Source organism: Trachypithecus francoisi, unplaced genomic scaffold (assembly GCF_009764315.1).
Source record: "Trachypithecus francoisi isolate TF-2019V2 unplaced genomic scaffold, Tfra_2.0 Lachesis_group13, whole genome shotgun sequence".
NCBI classification, from domain to species: domain Eukaryota; kingdom Metazoa; phylum Chordata; class Mammalia; order Primates; family Cercopithecidae; genus Trachypithecus; species Trachypithecus francoisi.
The window spans coordinates 38802363-38825163 of record NW_022681458.1 but is presented as its reverse complement, the minus strand read 5'-3'; the positions used below and the strand labels follow the sequence as shown (position 1 = coordinate 38825163).

At 41.3% G+C, this 22801-nt stretch overlaps 1 protein-coding gene across 2 annotated transcripts in view; it reads left to right on the top strand.

Moving 5' to 3' along the window:
* BMPR2 (bone morphogenetic protein receptor type 2) overlaps positions 1-22801 on the top strand; it is a 210406-nt gene that overhangs the window by 158164 nt on the left and 29441 nt on the right. For both annotated transcript variants that reach the window (XM_033230678.1, XM_033230679.1), the window contains exons 6-9: positions 2452-2682; positions 3676-3790; positions 13987-14147; positions 15773-15920. In XM_033230678.1, coding sequence (XP_033086569.1) covers positions 2452-2682; positions 3676-3790; positions 13987-14147; positions 15773-15920 — 655 coding nt within the window. The remainder of the gene's footprint in view (positions 1-2451; positions 2683-3675; positions 3791-13986; positions 14148-15772; positions 15921-22801) is intronic.

Here is a 22801-nt window from a genome sequence, read left to right as displayed (position 1 = left end):
TACAAAAATTAGCTGGGTGTGGTGGCACATGCCTGTAGTCCCAGCTACTCGGGAGGCTGAGGTTGAAGGATCACTTGAGCCCAGGAGGTAGAGGTTGTGGTAAGCCTAGGCAACAGAGACCCTGTCTCAAAAAAAAAAAGGGACGAAAGATATTAACTGCCAATTCACAAAAGAAGTAAGTATGGCTAAGAAATGTACAGTAAGATGTCCAATTTATGAGGCTGAAAGAAATACTAGTTAACCTATGGAATTTTAACCGTGATTAAGTGATAGAAACACTTCCAAACATTGCTGAATTAACTATATATTGATACAACCTTTTAAAAGGACACTTTGTATAATTTTTACCTGGAAATAGTGTATTAAACACAACATATATCCTTAAATAAATGATGGTAAATCCCCCACCTGTTTTAATAAAAAGTAAAAGCAATCCCCAGAAGCCAAAAATAACGAGAATGGGTTACATTTTACTGGTTCTTTGTGTGTTGAGTAATTTTTTTGTATTCTGGATATTGCGAATATTGTATTGTGGAACACTGGACTCTTCTAAAGTGTGTCAATTTTTGCTGTTTTAGTAAGCAGTTAACTTGGGTGAACACATACCACAAACCTGTCTGGGGCAGAAACTCAAATCTCAGTTCAGTGATTTTATCTTTTTTTTTTTTTTTCTTGAGATGAAATCTCGTTCTGTCACCCAGGCTGGAGTACAAGGCACGGTCTCGGCTCACTGCAGCCTCTGCCTCCTGGGTTCAAGTGATTCTCCACCCTCAGCCTCTATATAGGGATCTTTATGCACGTATTTAAGTCTCCACACAAGTGACTACAGGAGCATGCCACCACGGCCAGCTAATTTTTGTATTTTTAATAGAGACGGGGTTTCACTATGTTGGCCAGGCTGGTCTCGAACTCCTGACCTCATGATCCACCCGCCTCAGCCTCCCAAAGTGCTGGGATTACAGGCATGAGCCATCGCGCCCGGCCTCAGTTATTTTATCTTTAGCTGGAGACTGTCTTATATATTCATTGGGTTTCCCTCTCTCTGAATTTGTCCTTTCTAGGGTTCTCCCCTCACTTTTTAGCAACTGTGGCTGTCCCAAATATGTCCTAAGTTTCTCAAGGCCAGAACAATTTTCTGCTTTTCTTTTTTTTTCTTTTTGAGACGGAGTCTCGCTAGGTCGCCCAGGCTGGAGTGCAGTGGCGCGATCTCGGCTCACTGCAAGCTCCGCCTCCCAGGTTCACGCCATTCTCCTGCCTCAGCCTCCTGAGTAACTGGGACTACAGGCACTGGCCACCACACCTGGCTTTTTTTTTTTTTTTTTTTTTTTTTTTTAAGTGGAGACGGGGTTTCACCGTGTTAGCCAGGATGGTCTCGATCTCCTGACCTCATGATCTACCCACCTCGGCCTCCCAAAGTGCTAGGATTATAGGCGTGAACCACCACACCTGGCCTCTTTTTTCTTTTTTTTTTAATTGAGACAGAGTCTTGCTCTTTCGCCCAGGCTGGAGTGCAGTGGTGCAGTCTCAGCTCACTGCAACCTCCATTTCCCGGGTTCAAGTGCTTCTCCTGCCTCAGCCTCCTGAGTAGCTAGGATTACAGGTGTGTGCCATGATACTCAGCTAATTTTTGTATTTTTAGTAGAGACAGGGTTTCGCCACTTTGGCCAGGCTGGTCTCGAATTCCTGACCTCAAGTGATCTGCCCGCCTTGCCCTCCCAAAGTGCTGGGATTACAGGCGTGAGGCACCACACCCAGCCTAGAATGATTTTCTTCAGCAATTTTAGTTCCACTGCACAGTGCTGATTTCAGCCTGCCCTCAAGCTAAAAGCCATAAAAATGAGTAACTTGCCCCATGCCACTTTTTTCTCAAAGCCTTAATGCCTCTCAAGATCTATCTGCCTTTAGATCTTTTTTTTTTTTTTAATTTTGTCCAGCATTTATAAATGTTCTCTGTGGGCAGACTGGGTCTGATAGGAGCGTCATCAGCCATACTAGAACAGAATTTATTAATTTCTTGATAATGGAATAAACTGTAAGCAACAGAGAGCTGTGGCATTCTGTTTAAATATGTACTTTATTGGCCGGGCACGGTGGCTCATGCCTGTAATCCCAGCACTTTGGAAGGCCTAGGCAGGTGGATCATGAGGTCAGGAGATCGAGACCATCCTGGCTAACACAGCAAAACCCCATCTCTACTAAAAATACAAAACATTAGCCGGGCGTGGTGGCAGGCACCTGTAGTCCCAGTTACTCGGGAGGCTGAGGCAGGAGAATGGCGTGAATCCGGGAGGCAGAGCTTGCAGTGAGCCGAGATCGTGCCACTGTACTCCTGGGCGACAGAGCAAGACTCCGTCTCAAAAAAAAAAAAAGAAAAAAAAAATTGTTCTTTATTATTTAGTAAATTTGATTGTTCAATTGTGGTATTAATACCTTGCTTTCTTTAAAACACAGCTGATTGGCCGAGGTCGATATGGAGCAGTATATAAAGGCTCCTTGGATGAGCGTCCAGTTGCTGTAAAAGTGTTTTCATTTGCAAACCGCCAGAATTTTATCAATGAAAAGAACATTTACAGAGTGCCTTTGATGGAACATGACAACATTGCCCGCTTTATAGTTGGAGATGAGAGAGTCACTGCAGATGGACGCATGGAATATTTGCTTGTGATGGAGTATTATCCCAATGTAAGTTCTTCATAAAAAATAAACTGAGGTCACGTGCAGTGGATCACTTGAGGCCCGGAGTTCAGGACCAGCCTCGCCAACATGGCAAAACTCCGTCTCTACTAAAAATACAAAAATTAGTCGGGGGTGTGATGGCGCACATCTGTAATTCCAGCTACTTGGGAGGCTGAGGCACGAGAATTGCTTGAACCCGGGAGGCGGAGGTTGCAGTGAGCCAAGGTTGTACCACTGCACTCCAGCCTGGGCGACAGAGCAAGACGCCATCTCAAAAAATAAAAAAAGATAAACTGACATTTATATTAGTTGTTAATCAGACTTCAGAGAGGACCACTGTATTACAGATAGAGCATTGCTGACTCACAAACTGGATTATTCATGTCTGCAGTGAAATAAGGATCTCACGCCAGAATGTGAATCAACTAATTATACTGTTTGTTTTGCTGTCTCCTCTTTCTTTCTGTTTTTCTCCTTTTTATTAAATTTTTTGACAACAAGTTTTTCCATGAAAGAAGCAGTACTTTGATTAACATTCATTCTGATGCAAACTTTTCTCATCAGCAACTGGTAATAGTTTGTAGATAAGCCCTTTTTGAGTAGCACCAGTACATACATGAATATATTTACAAAAGCCTTTTATTTTCTACTTATGAACCATAACAATATAATTTATATTCGTACTGGTGAGTGATACACTTTTCTATCTTAATTTGATCAAATAATTGTTTCAAAGGAAATAATCATTCATAATTTTTAATATTGGAGCCATAAAAATTAATGTTTAAATTCCCTTTACCTTCCCTTCCTCTCCTCTCTACACACAGAAATGTCATCCTAACTCTTTCAAGATTCTGAAATGTAGTAGTTCATTAGATCTTCATGGAATCCTAACCTATTTGCAAATTCTTTATAAGGATGCTAACTTACCTCTTCATGTTAAAGTAAGTTAATTCTACCTTTTTTTTTTTTTTTTTTTGCATTTTTTCCTCTATATAGGGATCTTTATGCAAGTATTTAAGTCTCCACACAAGTGACTGGGTAAGCTCTTGCCGTCTTGCTCATTCTGTTACTAGAGGACTGGCTTATCTTCACACAGAATTACCACGAGGAGGTAAGAGAGTCAGTAGATGAAATTGACACTCATATGGGTTCAGAATTCACAACAGGAAATTTTAATTATATCTTCAAAGTATAAAAGTATAATTTATATTATCCGAGATTTATTATTAGCTAGTTGTTTGAAAGATTCGGCATGTAATGCATTTGGGATGTAACAGAAAGAGCTTTCCCACGCAGCTGCCAAGATGGCAGAGGGCCAGTCCTGGTGCTTGATAGCTGAGTCCAACTGCTGGGCTACCTGGAGGCTGTCATGACCCAGCAGAGAAAGTAGTGGTCATGTGCTGAGAGGACATCACCATTTCTGGCAGTTTCTACAGAAACAAGTTAAAATACCTAGCCTTCCTCTGCAAGCAGACAAACACCAACCTTTCCCAAGGACCCTACCATTTATGGGTCCCCAGCCATATCTTTTGGCAGACCACCTGCAGTAGGCTGCCCCACAACACCAAGCAAGGCTAGACTTCCCTGGATCACTTCAAGGAGTTTGATGGAATCCCACTGCCGTATGACAAGAAAAAGCAGATGGCGGTTTCTGCCACCCTCAGGGTCATATGTCCGAAGCCTCGAAGGAAGTTTGCCCTACCTGGGGCACTGGGCTTACAAGGTTGACTGGAAATACCAGACAATGACAGCCATCATGGAGGAGAAGAGAAAGGTCTATTACCAGAAGAAAAACAGCTCATGAGGCTATGGGAAAAGGCTGAAAAGAACATTGACAAATACATGAAGGTCCTCAAGGCCCACAGACTCCTAGTCTGAGTCCAGTAAAGACTGTTTATTCCTCATGCTTGTCTTGGCCTGCCCTTCTTCCATTGTTGCCATGGGGATGTAGGAGACCCAGGGGCAGCAGTCCAGGTGCCATAGGCAGCCTGGGACTTACAAAGCTGGAGATAAGAAATGAATCTTAGTCACTGTCTTTCTATTAGGTTACTTTAAACAACTCTAAGAGTTGTGCAGGCATAATTTGTCTTACAATGTACTTGTTTGCAAGAGAGTTTCATCAAATCATTAGTAAAAACAACCAGCTACTTCAGTTGGAATGTTAGCAGCCCAGGCGCGATGATTCATGCCTATAACCCTAACACTTTGGGAGACCAAGGCAGGTGGATCGCTTGAGCTCAGGAGTTTGAGACCAGCCCGGGTAACATGGTGAAACCCTGTCTTTACAAAAAATACAAACATTAGCTGGACGTAGTGGCATGCACCTGTAGTCCCAGTTACTTGGGAGACAGCTGGGAGGCTTGTTTAAGCCTGGGAGGTGAAGGTTCTAGTTAGCTGAAATCACACCACTGTATTCTAGCCTGGCTGACAGCTAGACTCTGTCTCAGAAAAAACAAGAACAAAACAAAACAAAAAAATAGCAAATGTGAATAGGAACACTAATTAAAGAGGTGCCCTACCTTGTGAATGGGGAATCTGTTTATACTTCCTACCTCGTCATATACTGTACTCTGCAGCTGTTAGGATGTGAGAAAATGCTTCTGGGAACAGTATGAGCCTGGTGTTGTACAGGGTATTTATGGATGTATAGGCTAGGAATATATGCACCCAAGGGATTACAGGCATTGCATTCCATTCCCTAAACTTTGTGATGAGAAACAAATAATTTTAAAGAAAAAAAGAAAAGAAATATAACAGGAAGAATAAGAGAAAGAACTTTGGCTGGCATGGTGACTCATGGCTGTAATCCAACACTTGGAGTGTTCAAGTGATCTCAGGGATCGCTTGAGCACAGGAGTTTGAGACCAGCATGGGCAACGTAGTGGGCAACTTTTCTACAAAATGTAGAAAAGTTAGCCAGATGTGGTGGCATGCACACATAATCTGAGCTACTTAGGTGACTGAGGTGGGAGGATTGCTTTGAGTCCAGGACGTCTAGGTTGTAGTGAGCTGTGTTCATCCCACTGCACTCCAGACTGAGTGACAGAGTGAGATCCTGTCTCAAAAAACAAAAAAAATGAAAGAAAAAGAACTTCAAGACTTATAGGGGCCATTAAGAATTTAATTCTTGGCTGGGCATGGTGGCTCATGCTTGTAATACCAAAACTTTGGGAGGCCGAGGCAGGCGGATCATGAGGTCAGGAGTTCGAGACCAACTTGACCAACATGGTGAAACCCCGTCTCTACTAAAAGTACAAAAATTAGCCAGGCATGATGGCGCGCTCCTGTATTCCCAGCTACTGAGGAGGCTGAGGCAGGAGAATCGTTTGAACCTGGGAGGCAAAGGTTGCAGTGAGCTGAGATCACACCACTGCACTCCAGCCTGGGTGATAGAGCGAGACTCCCTCTCAAAAAAAAAAAAAAATTTAATTCTTGTCCATCAATAATTTCTGAGTTGGGTGCAGTGACTCATATCTATAATCCCAACACTTTGGGAGGCCTAGGCAGGAGGACTGCTTGAGCCCAAGAGTTCAAAACCAGCCTAGACAACATAGTCAGACCCCCATCTCTACAAAAAGAATTTTTAATCAGCTGGAGGTGGTGGCACACACCTGTGGTCCCAGCTTCTCAGGAGGCTGAGGTGGAAGGATCACTGGAGCCCAGGAATTCTAGATTGCAATGAGCTATGATCATGCCACTGCACTTCAGCCTGGTGACAGAGTGAGACACTGTCTCAAAATAAAAGAAAAATGAATTCCTGTTCATACTCTGAACATTCTTCCTCCAACATATACATGCGAGCATACTTAGAAAATGTTCTTTTCAAAAGAAACTATCCACGGAGTAAACAACCTACAAATGAGAGAAAAATTTGCGAACTGCACATCCAACAAAGGTCTAATACCCAGAATGTATAAGGAACTTAAACAATTGAACAAGCAAAAAACAGCCACATTGAAAAGTGGGCAAATGACATGAATAGACACTTGCCAGAAGACAACATATAAGTGGCCAACAAATGTATGAAAAAATGCTCCATATCACTAATCATCAGAGAAATGCAAATCAAAACCACAATGATATACTATCTTACACCAGTTAGAATGGCTGTTAATGAAAAGTCAAAAAACAACAGATGCTTTTGAGACTGTGGAGAAAGGGGAACACTTATACGTTATTGGTGGGAGTATAAATTAGTTCAGCCACTGTGGAAAGTAGTTTGGAGATTTCTCAAATAACTTTAAACAGAACTACCATTTGACCCATCAATCCTATTACTGGGTATATATCCAAAAGGAAACAAATAATTCTACCAGAAAGACACAGGCCTTCTGTTTTTTACAGCACTATCCACAATAGCAAAGATATGGAATCAACCTAGTTGCCCATCAGCAGTGGACTGGATATACAAAATGTGTTACATGGCCGGGCGCAGTGGATTACGCCTGTAATCCCAGCACTTTGGGAGGCTGAGGTGGGCGGATCACCCGAGGTCAGGAGTTCAAGACCAGCCTAAGCCAACATGGAGAAACCCCATCTCTACTAAAAATACAAAATTAGCTGGGCGTGGTGGTGCATGCCTGTAATCTCAGCTACTCGGGAGGCTGAGGCAGGAGAATCTCTTGAACCCAGGAGGCGGAGGTTGCAGTGAGCTGAGATTGTGCCATTGCACTCCAGCCTGGGCAACAAGAGCGAAATTCCATCTCAAAAAGAAAAAGAAAATGTGTTACACATACACCATCAAATACTACACAGCCATAAAAAAGAATGAAATCATGTCCTTTGCAGCAACATGGATGGAGCCAGAGTAGGTTATGCTAAGCAGGAACAGAAAACCAAATACCACATTTTCTCACTTTATAAGTGGGACGTAAACATCGGGTACTCATGGACATGAAGATGACAGCAGTAGAAACTAGGGACTACTAGAGTGGGGAGAGAGGGAGAAGGGCAAGGGCTAAAAAACTAACTGTTGGCCGGGCACGGTGGCTCAAGCCTGTAATCCCAGCACTTTGGGAGGCCGAGACGGGCGGATCTCGAGGTCAGGAGATCGAGACCATCCTGGCTAACATGGTGAAACCCCGTCTCTACTAAAAATACAAAAAACTAGCCGGGCGACGTGGCGGGCACCTGTAGTCCCAGCTACTCGGGAGGCTGAGGCAGGAGAATGGCGTGAACCCGGGAGGCGGAGCTTGCAGTGAGCTGAGATCCGGTCACTGCACTCCAGCCTGGGTGGCAGAGCGAAACTCTGTCTCAAAAAAAAAAAAAAAAAAAACTAACTGTTGGGTACTATGCTCATTACCTGAGTAACAGGATCATTTGTACCTCAGACTTCAGCATCGTACTATAAATCCAGATAACAAACTTGCACATGTACCCCTGAGTTTAAAATAAAAGAGGCCAGGTACCACATGGCTCACACCTGAAATCCCAACACTTTGGGAGGCTGAGACAGGCAGAGAGCCCAAGGGTTCAAGACCAATGTGGTGAAACCCTGTCTCTACAAAAAGTATAAAAAATTTAGCCAGGCATAGTAGTGCGCACCTCAGGAGGGTAAGGTGAGAAGATTGTTTGAGCCTGGGAGGCGGAAATTACAGTGAGCCAATATCTTGCCACTGCACTCCAGCCTGGGCAACAGAGCAAGATGATGTCTGAAAAATAAATAAGGATAGGCACAGTGGCTCACGCCTGTAATCCCAACACTTTGGGAAGCCAAGGCGGGTGGATCACCTGAGGTCAGGAGTTGGAGAACAGTCTGGCCAACATGGTGAAACCCCATCTCTACTAAAAATACAAAAAAATTGGCTGGGCATGGTGGCAGGTGCCTGTAATCCCAGCTGCTCGGGAGGCTGAGGCAGGAGAATCAACAAGAGCGAAACTCCATCTCAAAAAAGAAAAATAAGTAAATAAATAAAAGAAAAAAAATGTTCTTTTGATTCTAGGGCATTTTCAGACTTTTTAAAGCCCATTTATGGACCTTAGGTTAAGAATCTCTTAGCTAGGCTATATTTTCCTTGTATTTATTTTGTTTAAGTGAACTACAGTGCATCATTAATTGTTTTTAATTTTTAATTTTTGTGCATACATAGTAGTGTATATTATTAGGTACATGAGTTTTGTTGTTGTTGTTTGTTTTTTTGAGACAAGTCTCGCTCTGTTCCCCAGGCTAGAGTACAATGGCACAATCTCAGCTTACTGCATCCTCTGCCTCCCTGGTTCAAGCAATTCTCCTGCCTCATCCTCCCAAGTATTACAGGCATGCGCCCAGCTACTTTTTGTAATTTTAGTAGAGATGGGGTTTCACCATGTTGGCCAAGATGATCTCGATCTCCTGACCTCAGGTGATCCGCCTACCTCCGCCTCCCAAAGTGCTAGGATTACCGACATGAGCCACTGTGCCTGGCTGGCTTTCGTTTCAAAGTCACCTCATTGTCCATCATGCCAGTCAGCAGGGAAAAGTAAGGGAAGGTAAAAGGAATTGTCCCTTTCTGTCTCCAGAAGTCCCGTTCCTATGCTTGTTTGTTTCCCAGAACCTAGTCCACACTTAGTTCCAAAAGAGGCTGGGAATATAGTTGTTGTTGTTGTTTCCTGCTTGCATTGCTGCCTCAAATAATATTGGGTTCTGTTACTAGGTAGGAAGAGAAGAATACATTGTGGGGTTTAGTCTTTGCTCATGTTTCAGAGCTATGTAGTTATATTCCTTGTTATAACTGTGGTCTTCCTCACCTTTCATGCATATTTTTGCTAGTTGTTCAGAGCATCTTTTTTTTTTTGAGACGGAGTTTAGCTCTTGCTGCTCAGGCTGAAGTGCAATGGTACTATCTCAGCTCACTGCAACCTTAGCCTCCCGGGTTCAAGCAATTCTCCTGCCTCAGCCTCCTGAGTAGCTGGGATTACAGGCATGCGCCACCACGCCCAGCTAATTTTGTATTTTTAGTGGAGATGGGGTTTCTCCATGTTGGTCAGGCTGATCTTGAACTCCCCATCTCAGGTGATCTGCCCGCCTTAGCCTCCCAAAGTGCTGGGATTACAGGTGTGAGCCACCACGCCCAGCCTGGAGCATCTCTTTAATACATTTGCTTTCTCAGTTTGTTTCAATATACACCTCACCTCATAGACACCCCTAAGTTAACTTTGCTATAATTCTGTCTTTGTGCTTTCTTCTACCCTCATCCCTTGCTGCATTTTCTTGTCATATTATAGCCTTGACATTATTTTTTTAATCTCTCTGACATCTTTAGTGAAGAGAACTTGAATATATCAGTTTCTTAGATCTTTGTTCCATTGTATATTAGCGTGGATCATCTTTTCTAGCTGATACTTCATGTATAAATAATTTATCCTGAATAATTTATCAGTTCATTTATCTTGACATCTTGCTTCTCCTAAATACAGAATTGTCCAAAGTATTGCCTGTGTCAGCAACTTGATGCATTTACTGTAGTGCTTTAGCACATTAACCACTGGACTGTGTCCACTTAGCTCTTAAATATTATACTGCCTTTAAAATGTTGGCTTAGCACAGAACTTAAAATACCATCCTAATCTCCCTTTTTAAGGCTTGCATAATTTAGCAAGGTTTCAAGTCAAATGTAGGCTGAAAAGAATGATTGCCATCAGATATAAGTTTTATTTAAACAGAAGTTACTCTGAAACATTAGCTAATGTTACCACTAAATAAGGGTAATAGTCACCTTTTAAAAACTGAGTACATAGATGTTGCTATTGCATGTAAATATAGTAGCTATTTGAATTTATGGGATTTTTTTTTTTTTTTTTTTTTGGAGACAGAGTCTCATTCTGTTGTCCAAGCTGTAGTGTAATGGCATAATCTCAGCTCACTGCAACTTCCGCCTCCTGGGTTCAAGTGATTCTCCTGCCTCAGCCTCCCAAGTAGCTGGGATTACAGACGCCCACCATCATGCTGGGCTAATTTTTTGTATTTTTAGTAGAGACAAGGTTTCACCATGTTGGCCAGGGTGGTCTCAAACTCCTGACCCTAGGTGATCCATCTGCCTCAGCCTCCAAAAGAGCTGGGATTACAGGCGTGAGCCACGGTGCCTGCCCAGAATTTATGTTTTTTACCTGATTATTTAAAAGATATTCCCTGGCCAGGCGCCAAGGCTCACGCCTGTAATCCCAGCACTTTGGGAGGTCGAGGTGGGTGGATCATGAGGTCAAGAAATCGAGACCATTCTGGCCAACATGGTCAAACCCCACCTCTACTAAAAATACCAAAAAATTAACTGGGCATGGTGGCACGTGCCTGTAGTTCCAACTACTCGGGAGGCTGAGGCAGGAGAATCGCTTGAATCCGGAAGGCAGAGGTTGCAGTGAGCTGAGATTGCTGCCACTGCACTCCAGCCTGGGCGATGGAGCGAGACTCCATCGAAAGAAAGAAAGAAAGAGAGAAAGAGAGAAAGAAAGGAAGGAAAGGAAGGAAAGAAAAGAAAGGGGGGGGGAGGGAGGGAGGGAGGGAGGGAGAGAGAGGGAGGGAGGGAGGGAGAGAGAGAGAGAGAGACAGAAAGAAAGAGAGAGAGAGAGAGAGACAGAAAGAAAGAAAGAAAGAAAGAAAGAAAGAAGAAAGAAAGAAAGAAAAGAAAGAAAGAGAAAGAAAGAAAGAAGAAGGAAAGAAGGAAAGAAAGAAAGAAAGAAATTAAATAAAATTCCCAAGTACAGATGTTTCTTGACTTACAATGGGATTACATCCCAATGAACTGATTATAAATTGGCTGGGCATGGTAGTTCATCTCTGTAATCCCAAGCACTTTAGGAGGCCGAGGCAGGAGAATCAAACTCCTGAGCTCAGAAGTTTGAGACTAGCCTTGGCAACATAGTGAGACCCCGTCTCTACAAAAATAAAAAAATTAACTGGCTGTGGTGGCATGCACCTGTAGTCCCAGCTATTTAGGAGGCTGAGGTAGGAGGATTGCCTGAGCCCAGGAGGTCAAGGCTGCAGTGAGCCAAGATCTTGCCACTGTACTCCAGCCTGAGCAACAGAGTGAGACCCTGTTTTAAAAAAATGAAAGAAAAAAAAAAGATGAGTTAGAAATATTGTAAATTGAAAATGAATTTAATACGTTTAACCTACTGAACATCATAACTTAGCCTAAACTATTTTAAATATACTCAGAACACTTAATTAGCCTACAGTTGGCCAAATCATCCAGTACAAAGTCTACTTTATAATAGATTGAATATCTCATGTGATTTATTGAATACTGTTCTGAAAGTGAGAAAAAGGAATGAAGTATGCTTTCTACTGATTGTTTACTGCTTTCACACCGATGTAAAGTTGAGAAATCATAAATCAAACCATCTGTAAGTGAAAGATCATCTATATGCCTATATTATACTATTTTTACTTGAAATGCTCTTTCACTGAATTCTGTCCTTCCCAGCATCTTCAGATATAACTTTGTTAATTAGGGTAGAAATTTGGTAGTAAGGAATTACACTGTTATTACTTATTCAGCTGTTTGTTGCTTCAGAATAAGGAAGAATTGAACCTATTTATTTATTTGTAATAAGATCTCCCTATGAATTTTTTCCATATTATAATAGCAATGCATGCTTATTACCAATGAAATAGCAGACCAAAAAATAGATACAGACAACTCAGACTTCACCAGAAAATTACTGTTAAGTAGTTTGTATATAGTCTTTCATGTCATTGGGAGGGCAGGTGGATAGCACTGGCAATATGTGTGTATAAATATCCATAGATTGACTATTTTTGTTTGGGTTTTAAAAATATATATATAACTAATATCTTGTTGTGCTTTCCTTTGAGATATTTGCCTACTGCAGTATTCTGCCCAGGGCAGAATTTTTGTATGTTCTACCCTCCTTCCACACCCAAATAAAGAAAATTAAAATGAGTACAGAGGGGAGTTTGAAAGGGAAAACTTGTCTCAAAAGGGCAGTCTATAGTTCTACCCATTAATTTGGTATTATTATATGAATATATCCCAGTGTTTCCATGAGTTTTCCTATATAAATATTAGTTCAAGATTGTACGACATATACTTATGTTGTGGCTTTATCCAGAGTAAGAAATGCAGCTCTTGCAGGAACTGAGTAGGAGCCAAGGTAATACAAGCTTTGGAAGACTGGAGAATAGGAAGTGAGTAAGGGAGGAAATGAGAAAGAAATCAACTCTGAGGTGAAGAAACTTGGTAATTCCTATTTTTTCTTCAGATTGTACTGTTGCTTAATTTTTTTATATCAAGGATTATTATTATTTATAGTTGCATTATTGGTGAAATTGCATTTGAATGCTCATTAATGAGAGTAATACGTCTCAATACTGAGTCTATTTGTGCCAAAATACAAATCCTCAGTAAATGTATTGACTTTGTTCTTATTGCTCTGTTTTTCTCTATACCTAGGCAGGTATTTTAAATTTCAGAAATTGTGCTATAGAATTTTTTTTCAGTTCCAGAGCTATGGTTTTATTTAATATAAGGTTTATATAAGATTTCCTTACATAAAAGAAAAATATAATGTAATTATATTTGGTGAGAGGCTTAGGTTAGATTCATTCTTTCAGTCAGCAAGCATTTACTGTGGGTCTACTCTGTGCCAAACCTTTTAAAGTCAGGTAAAAGATGTTCTCTTTCTGCCTTCATGGAATCTGTAGTCCTGTGATAAGGATAAAAAAGCAATAGAAGGAGCATAACACTACTTTGCTTCTATAAAATCAGAAAAACAAGTTTTCATATCTTGGTGAGAGATACCACTTCCTTCACTTGTTTCTCCAAACCATTGTAAAACTATTTCTGGTTAGATTTGAAAAGCTGAGGTGGGCTTAGAGATATGGCTAAACCTCAGGGCAGAATTGGAATGTGCTGTCACAGATTTGATCTGTTAAGCCATAGGAGAGCAGTTGAAGATTTATATTAAAATTTTGGAGCTCCATTAGTTTTTCACTGATACTTATTTTAGACAAGCAGACTTCTTCTTTTTTTTTTTTTTTTGGTGTTTATACCAAATATTCCTTTCTATATTGCCTCCTTTTACAGCCCTATACCATAAATGAAGAAAAAAAAAAAACAAGTGCGTGTTAGAATCTGAAGCGGCAGCATGTTTGTTAGTTTAAATGTGTAATTAACTATACATGCAACAGGAGTTATAAAATATATTAGAAAATAGTGATGAGTGTGAGTTGAAATTTTGATTTGTCTTTTTTTGTTATTAGAAAATTAATGGACAGAAAAATAACACTACTTCTATATTTATGTATGTTCATTTCATGTTCAGTAGTCCCTTTTACTCATTGATAAATATTTGAAATTATCCAAACAGATCATTATAAACCTGCAATTTCCCATCGAGATTTAAACAGCAGAAATGTCCTAGTGAAAAATGATGGAAACTGTGTTATTAGTGACTTTGGATTGTCCATGAGACTGACTGGAAATAGACTGGTGCGCCCAGGGGAGGAAGATAATGCAGCCATAAGCGAGGTGAGTGCATACAAAAGGTATCACACTGATGTACTTTGAAATGATAATGAATTTAATTCAAACATCTACTGGCCGGGCGTGGCGGCTAACGCCTGTAATCCCAGCACTTGGTAGGCCAAAGTGGGTGGATCACCTGAGGTCAGGAGTTCGAGACCAGCCTGGCCAACATGGTGAAACCCTGTCTCTACTAAAAATACAAAAATTAACCGGATGCAGTGGCACGCACCTGTAATCCGAGCTACTCGGGAGGCTGAGGCAAGAGAATTGCTTGAACCTAGGAGGCGGAGGTTGCAGTGAGCCGAGATTGTGCCACTGCACTCCATCCTGGGTGACAGAGTGAGACTCAGGACAATTATCCTCATATACTGCCAGTTATAGAATACTAGGAATTACAAAATTAGGAAATATAAAATACATCTCATAAAGGCCTTTGTAAAGTTCATTAGTTTATTTTGGAACTCACTGCCATTCCAAGTCATTTTTACAAGCGTTAGGAACAAATTTGTAGGAACTGATTTTTGAGGCAAGGGTAAAGTTACCAAATTTAAGATAACTAACAGTCCACCTTCTGTAATCACCATTACAGTGTGGAACATAGCCTTCCCAACTTTGTTCTCTGCATTCATATATACTTGTCTGTACACAACATATATGTATTTTTGTGATTTTATTTATTTATTTATTTTAAGATGGAGTTTCACTTTTGTTGCCCAGGCTGGAGTGCAGTGGTGCCATCTCAGCCCACCGCAACCTCTGCCTCCCAGGTTGAAGCAATTCTCCTGCCTCAGCCTCCTGAGTAGCTGGGATTACAGGCATGTACCACCATGCCCGGCTAATTTTTGTATTTTAGTGGCTATGGGGTTTCTCCATGTTAGTCAGGGTAGTCTTGAACTCCTGACCTCAGGTGATCCACCCTCCTCGGCCCCCCAAAGTGCTGCAATTATGGGTGTGAGCCACCACACTCAGCTGTATTTTTTTTTTTGAGACGGAGTCTCTGTCTCTCAGGCTAGAGTGCAGTGGTGCGATCATGGTTCACTGCAAGCTCTGCCTCCCGGGTTTACACCATTCTCCTGCCTCAGCCTCCCCAGTAGCTGGGACTACAGGTGCCCGCCACCACGCCTGGCTAATTTTTTATATTTTTTTAGCAGAGACTGGGTTTCACCATGTTAGCCAGGATGGTCTCTATCTCCTGACCTCGTGATCCACCCACCTTGGCCTCCCAAAGTGCTAAGATTACAGGCATGAGCCACCGTACCTGGCCACCCAGCTGTATTTTTGTGAATTTTAAAAAATATTAAGTTAAAAAAATATATATTAAATTGTATACATATTGTTTTGCAATTTTTTCACTGTGTCTTACAGATTATTTATGTTGATATGCATAGGAAAGTCTAGCTCATTCTTTTTGATTGATTAATAGTATTCACTAAAATGGGTTTACCACAGTTTAGTTATTCAGGAAGGGCATTTTATAGGTAAAAAATAAGTTATAGAAAGGTTTAATGACATGGTTAGGGTCAAATAACATTGACATGACTAAGATGTACATACAACTTCTGGTCTAATGTCTGTTCTTCAGAATATGCTACATTCTCTCTCTAAAAAATATCACTCTAATTTATCAGGTTGGCACTATCAGATACATGGCACCAGAAGTGCTAGAAGGAGCTGTGAACTTGAGGGACTGTGAATCAGCTTTGAAACAAGTAGACATGTATGCTCTTGGATTAATCTATTGGGAGATATTTATGAGATGTACAGACCTCTTCCCAGGTAAAAACTACTGTCAAAAGTTGGTATGTTTTGAAGTGAAGCAGTTATATCTTCTTTCTCTACCTATAGTACATAACTCAACTTTTATGAAAGAATCTTTTTACTTTCATTTAAACCTTTAGTTCATTGCCATCTAGTGTTTAGAAACATTATTAGCAGAAGGATGCAAATTAGGAATTTCTTTTTTTAGCGTACTCTAGGTTTTCTTCTGAGTGCAATTTAATTAATTGCCAATAATAGCTTATCTAACTGTGTTTTGTTTGGTCTCTGATTGCTTTAGCAGTCAACATTTTCCTTATGCACCATCTGAGTGTTTGAGACAAGCTATACTTAGGATGTTTACTGAGTTGACCCCAGAAGGAATTAGAAGCAATGAACTGTTTGTAAATACTTTTTCCTTTTCTTTTTTTTCATGCTCCCTTTCTCCCTTCTTCCTTCTTTCCTTCTTTCTTCCTTCTTTCCTCTTCTCCTCTCACCTTATCTCCTTCTCTTCCTCCTCTTTCCTCTTCTTCCTTCCTTTCAATGAAAGAATACTCATTGACCAGGTGCAGCAGCTCATGCCCATAATCGCAGCACTTTGTGAGGCCAAGGCTTACGGATCACCTGAGGTCAGGAGTTCGAGACCAACCTGAACAATATGATGAAACCCCGTCTCTACTAAAAATACAAAAATTAGCCAGGCGTGCTGGCATGCACCTGTAATCCTAGCTATTCGGGAGGCTGACATAGGAGAATCACTTGAACCTGGGAGGCGGAGGTTGCAGTGAGCCAAGATCTCGCCATTGTACTCCAGCCTGGGCAACAAGAACAAAACTGTCTTAAAAAAAAAAAAAAAAAAGACTGGGCACGGTGGCTCACACCTGTAATCCTAGCACTTTGGGAGGCCGAGGCGGGCAGATCATGAGGTCAGGAGTTCGAGAACAGCCTGGTCAATATGGTGAGACCCCGTCTCTACTAATAATACAAAAATTAGCCAGGCATGGTGGTGAGCACCTGTAGTCCCAGCTACTTGGGAGGCTGGGGCAGAAGAATTGCTTGAACCCAGTAGGCGGAGTTTGCAATGAGCCAAGATCACACCATGGCGCTCCAGCCTGGGTAACAGAGCAAGACTCTGTCTCAAAAAAAGAGAAAGAATACTCATTCAAGTGAATGTTTGAGACTTACTTGAAATAGCCAAATGAATTTATAGTTTTTCTCCCCTTCTTAGGGATTACATCATTATAGTATCATCTAAAAACTTTATAAATCTGGCATTGCATTCTTCTGGGTGCTATACAGATGATTTGATCTGTGTGGACACTGCCTTTTAGGAATAACACCTTTGAAAGCATAGAAAAAGGAACTAGCATTGGACAAATTTATGAAATGGAGCTATTTAATTTATAAAGATTAATAGTGGAGTTGAATTGTTTGGCTTTAAAGACCGCACTACACATTAGTTTATATATATCAAATATGTGTGTGTATATATATACACATGCACACATATATATGTATCAAGTGTGTGTGTGTATATATATATAATTTTTTTAAGTGCCAGAGCCTCACTCTGTCAGCTAGGCTGGAATGCAGTGGTGTGATCACAGCCCTCTGCAGTCTTGACCTCCCCAGGCTCAAGTGATCCTCCCACCTCAGCCTCTTAGTAGCTGGGACTACAGGCATGCACCACCAAGCCTGGTTCATTTTTATATTTTTTTTTGTAGAGACAAGGTTTCACCGTGTTGCTCAGGCTAGTCTCAAACTCCTGGGCTCAAGTGATCCGCCCACTTCAGCCTCCAAAAGTGCTGGGGTTACAAGAGTGAGCCACTGCACCAGGCCAAACATTTGAATTACAAACATTAGTTTGTAATTCAAAAATATAATGAAATAAATCAGTGATATTTAGATTAAGTACAGGTCAATCAGTTATCTAGAAGTATATTTTCTAGTTAATTAAAAGTACAGAGATTCAATTGAGGCATTTTTCTGAAAATAGCAGTAATTGCAGTAGTATCAGCAAGTACTTTTTTTGGCCGGGTGTGGTGGCTCACACCTGTAATCCCAGCACTTTAGGAGGCCAAGGCGGGTGGATCATCTGAGGTTGGGAGTTCGAGACCAGCCTGACCAACATGGTGAAACCCTGTCTCTAGTAAAAATACAAAATTAGCTGGGTGTGGTGGCGCATGCCTGTAATCCCACCAGTTGGGAGGCTGAGGCAGGAGACTCACTTGAACCTGGGAGGCGGAGGTTGCAATGCTGAGATTGCACCATTGCGCTCCAGCCTGGGCAACAAGAGCGAAACTTGGTCTCAAAAAAAAAAAATACCAAGTACTTTTTTTGTTTTGTTTTTTATAGACAGGGTCTCACTCTTGCTCAGACTGGAGTGCAGTGGTGCAATCATAGCTCAATGCAGCCCTGAATTCTTGGGCTCAAGAAGTCCTCCTGCTCAGCCTCCTGAGTAGCTAGGACTACAGGTGCATGCCACCACGCCCAGCTAATATTTCATTTTTTGTCGAGACAGAGTTTTGCTGTATTGCCCAGGCTGGCCTCAAACTCCTGGGCTCAAGTGATTCTCCTGCCTCGGCCTCCCAAAATGCTGAGATTACAGGCATGAGCCACCACACCCATACCCACAAGTATTGTATTATTAGAACTTTGACCACAGTTTGGTAATTTCTTTGTTAATAGTCTCATGTAGGATTTTTGTTTCAGAAGCATGTCTGACTGAAATGATTTTTTCATCAGATTAGTATACTGCTACAAGCAATATTTTTTGAAAAACTGTGTTCAAAGAATGACTATTGCTTTTAATTTTTTTTTTTTTTTTTTTTGAGATGGAGTCTCGCTATATCGCCGAGGCTGGAGTGCAGTGGCGCCATCTCGGCTCACTACAAGCTCCGCCTCCCAGGTTCACGCCATTCTCCTGCCTCAGCCTCCCCAGTAGCTGGGACTACAGGCGCCCGCCACTAATTTTTTGTATTTTTTTTTCAGTAGAGACGGGGTTTCACTGTGTTAGCCAGGATGGTCTCGATCTCCTGACCTCCTGATCCGCCCGCCTCGGCCTCCCAAAGTGCTGGGATTACAGGCGTGAGCCACCGCGCCCGGCCGACTATTGCTTTTGATCTGATAAATAATAAAGAATGATATCAAATGTTTGAAGAGGGAAAGGCAATTAAATCTTGTTTTCAGAAGATTATTTTAGCAAATATGTAGGATTAATTAAAATAGAAATAGAACTAGAAGGGGCTTAAAAAAGGAAAAAGAAATTGAGAGTTATTGTTTAATGGGTACAGAGTTTCAGTTTGGGAAGATGAAACAGTTCTAGAAATGGATAGTGGTAATGGTTGTACAATAGTGTGAATGTATTTAATACCACAGAATGGTACACTTAAAAATGGTTTAAATGGTCAGTTTTATGTTACGTATATTCTACCACAATAAAAGAAAAAAAAAGGAATAAGAAGAGGGTTGCTTTCAAATACCCTGTAATCTTGGATATGGAAATGGGGAGAGGCAAATCTGGGAGAAAATGCAGAGAAGAAATCTGTACTTGTGGTTATCTATTAAAAGAATGGGATTCAGGCCAGGTGCGGTGGCTCATGCCTATAAACCCAGCACTTTGGGAGACTGAGGGGACGTGGATCACGAGGTCAGGAGTTCGAGACCAGCCTGGCCAACATGGTGGAACTCTGCTCTACTAAAAATAGAAAAATTAGCCAGGTGCAGTGGTGCGCACCTGTAATCCCAGCTAGTTGGGAGTCTGAGGCAGGAGAATCGCTTGAACCTGGGAGGCAGAGGTTGCAGTGAGCCGAGATCGCGCCACTGCACTCCAGCCTGGGCGACAGAGCAAGACTCCATGTCAAAAAATAAAAAAGAATGAGATTCAAAGGAATTGAGAAATAGTCAGAGGTTGGCTGGGCACGGTGGTTCAGGCCTGTAATCCTAGCACTTTAGGAGGCCGAGGCAGGTGGATCACCTGAGGTCAGGAGTTCGAGACCAGCCTGACCAACATGGTGAAACCCCATCTATACTAAAAATACAAAAAAATTAGCCAGGCTTTGTTGTGAGCGCCTGTAATCCCAGCTACTCGGGAGGCTGAGGCAAGAAAATTGCTTGAACCGGGGAGGCAGAGGTTGCAGTGAGCAGAGATCACGCCACTGCACTCTAGCCTGGGTGACAAAGTGAGACTCTGTCTCAAAAAAAAAAAGTGAGGGTGAGGGTGACAACCAGAAACTTAGAAATATTGATATACATTAGAAAGATGAGTTAATCATGGATACTTTTTGATGGAATATTGACAGATAACTAAATAAATTTTTAAAGACAATTAAAAATAGTAAGATAGGCCGGGCGCGGTGGCTCAAGCCTGTAATCCCAGCACTTTGGGAGGCCGAGACGGGTGGATCACGAGGTCAGGAGATCGAGACCATCTTGGCTAACACGGTGTAACCCCGTCTCTACTAAAAATACAAAAACTAGCCGGGCGAGGTGGCGGGCGCCTGTAGTCCCAGCTACTCGGGAGGCTGAGGCAGGAGAATGGCTTAAACCCGGGAGGCGGAGCTTGCAGTGAGCTGAGATCCGGCCACTGCACTCCAGTCCGGGCGACAGAGCGAGACTCTGCCTCAAAAAAAATAAAAATAATAATAATAATAATAAGATTTTAAGATTAAAATGGTTATTTAGAAGTTGTCTACATAGAGATGGTAACTGAGAATTTATGAGTCGATGCACTCCTTTAACTGGACACATAAAAAGAAAGAAAAATAGGTGAATAATGACTGAATATTGGGGTACTACCCCCATGAAGTAGGTTAATTAAGAAGACAAATGATCAGATAGATAGTGAGAAAACTGAAAAATCCTAATGCCTTGTAAGTCAGTATTAGAAAATTTTAAGAACTAAGATTTCAGTGTGAGGAAGCTGATTAAAAAATAAAAATAAACCGCCCAAGATTGATGGCAATAGATGTAATTGAAAGGTCAAGAGGAAACAGAACTGAGGAATGATTTTTGAATTTGAATAGGAGTAGGTCATTGATATTCTTAGAAGAGTTTCTGTGGAATATAGAAGACAGAAATCATGTTACAGAGTGTATATATAGGAGGGGAAAGTATTTTAAAAGCACAGGGATACAGGGCACTCTTGAAAATTTTAACAATTAAATGAGGTGGAAGTAGAAAAAAAAGGATCATATAAATATATTAATAAACCTAGAGAATAGTGTATAATAGTTATAAAATTCTTACAAAACATTTTTTAAACTTTTATGATATACCTCAAAATGCAGTATGTGCTGTATTATTAAATGGAAACACTATGTAATGAAGGTTACTTCTCTATAAAATGTTAGTAAAATAAATGAATTATCGGTATTACAGAGGAAGAGTGAAATGCTACAAAGTTTAAACGGAAGAGGGAGAAGGAAGAAAAAAGGGAGAGATAGAAAAAGGAAGAAAGAGGCCGGGCGCGGTGGCTCAAGCCTGTAATCCCAGCACTTTGGGAGGCCGAGACGGGTGGATCACGAGGTCAGGAGATCGAGACCATCCTGGCTAACACCGTGAAACCCCGTCTCTACTAAACAATACAAAAAACTAGCCGGGCGAGGTGGCGGGCGCCTGTAGTCCCAGCTACTCGGGAGGCTGAGGCAGGAGAATGGCGTGAACCCAGGAGGCGGAGCTTGCAGTGAGCTGAGATCCGGCCACTGCACTCCAGCCCGGGAGACAGAGGGAGACTCCGTCTCAAAAAAAGAAAAAAAAGAAAAAGGAAGAAAGAATAAGTGTAATTTGAGAAGGGAGCTAAAAAAAGGTCTCTAACTGATAGAGACATAGTTAACAGGTGGCAAATGGGATGAGAAGCAGGGAATGGTATCTGATAGTGCTAGATATTACTATAAGATATTTTGGGCAGTTCTAAAGAAAATGAGATTATAAACTTTCCTTGCGCAATCCAGCGATAGTAAGGAAATCCAGTAAGGTTTTAAGGAAATCCAGTAAGGTTAATATCTTTCATGATGATGATTTTTGTCATTAACATTCACCTTTGTATCTCTAATACCTAACCCTAAGTTAGCGCTACACAAGTTTCTATTGAACAATTAGATTTTGAACTGTGAAGATTTAGTGGACATTTATTTGGTAATTATTAACTATTGCATTCATAAAAGATTGTGCTTCAATTTCCTCTAGCAAGTTTTAAAATTTTAATTTGGACCTAATTTTTTTAAAGAGTAAAATTGGCCGGGTGCGGTGGCTCAAGCCTGTAATCCCAGCACTTTGGGAGGCCGAGACGGGCGGATCACAAGGTCAGGAGATCGAGACCATCCTGGCTAACATGGTGAAACCCCGTCTCCATTAAAAAAATACAAAAAACTAGCTGGGCGAGGTGGCGGGCGCCTGTAGTCCCAGCTACTCGGGAGGCTGAGGCAGGAGAATGGCGCAAACCTGGGAGGCGGAGCTTGCAGTGAGCTGAGATCCGGCCACTGCACTCCAGTCCGGGCGACAGAGCGAGACTCCATCTCAAAAAATAAATAAATAAATAAAATAAAAAGGGTAAAATTGTGAACTTTTAGTTATTCTACTAAACCAGCATTTGAAAAAAAAACACTTGGAAGGTATGTGTTTGTGTTGTGTGTGTGTCTCAGAGACAGATCAGATACATTAGTAAATATCTTGCAGTTCACAGATGGTATAGGATAAGGTTTTATCACATGGGGTTACAAGGAAGAAAGTGATATACTAACTGGCATGATTATTAAATCCTTTAATTTTATCTCTCAAGTTCAATGTTGATGTTATTGATCAACACTAAGTATCTGCTTAAATATTTACAGTATGTGAAAATCACTTGTATTTATATATAGGCAGTATTACAATAAACTTGGGCAATGCTACATAGATAATAG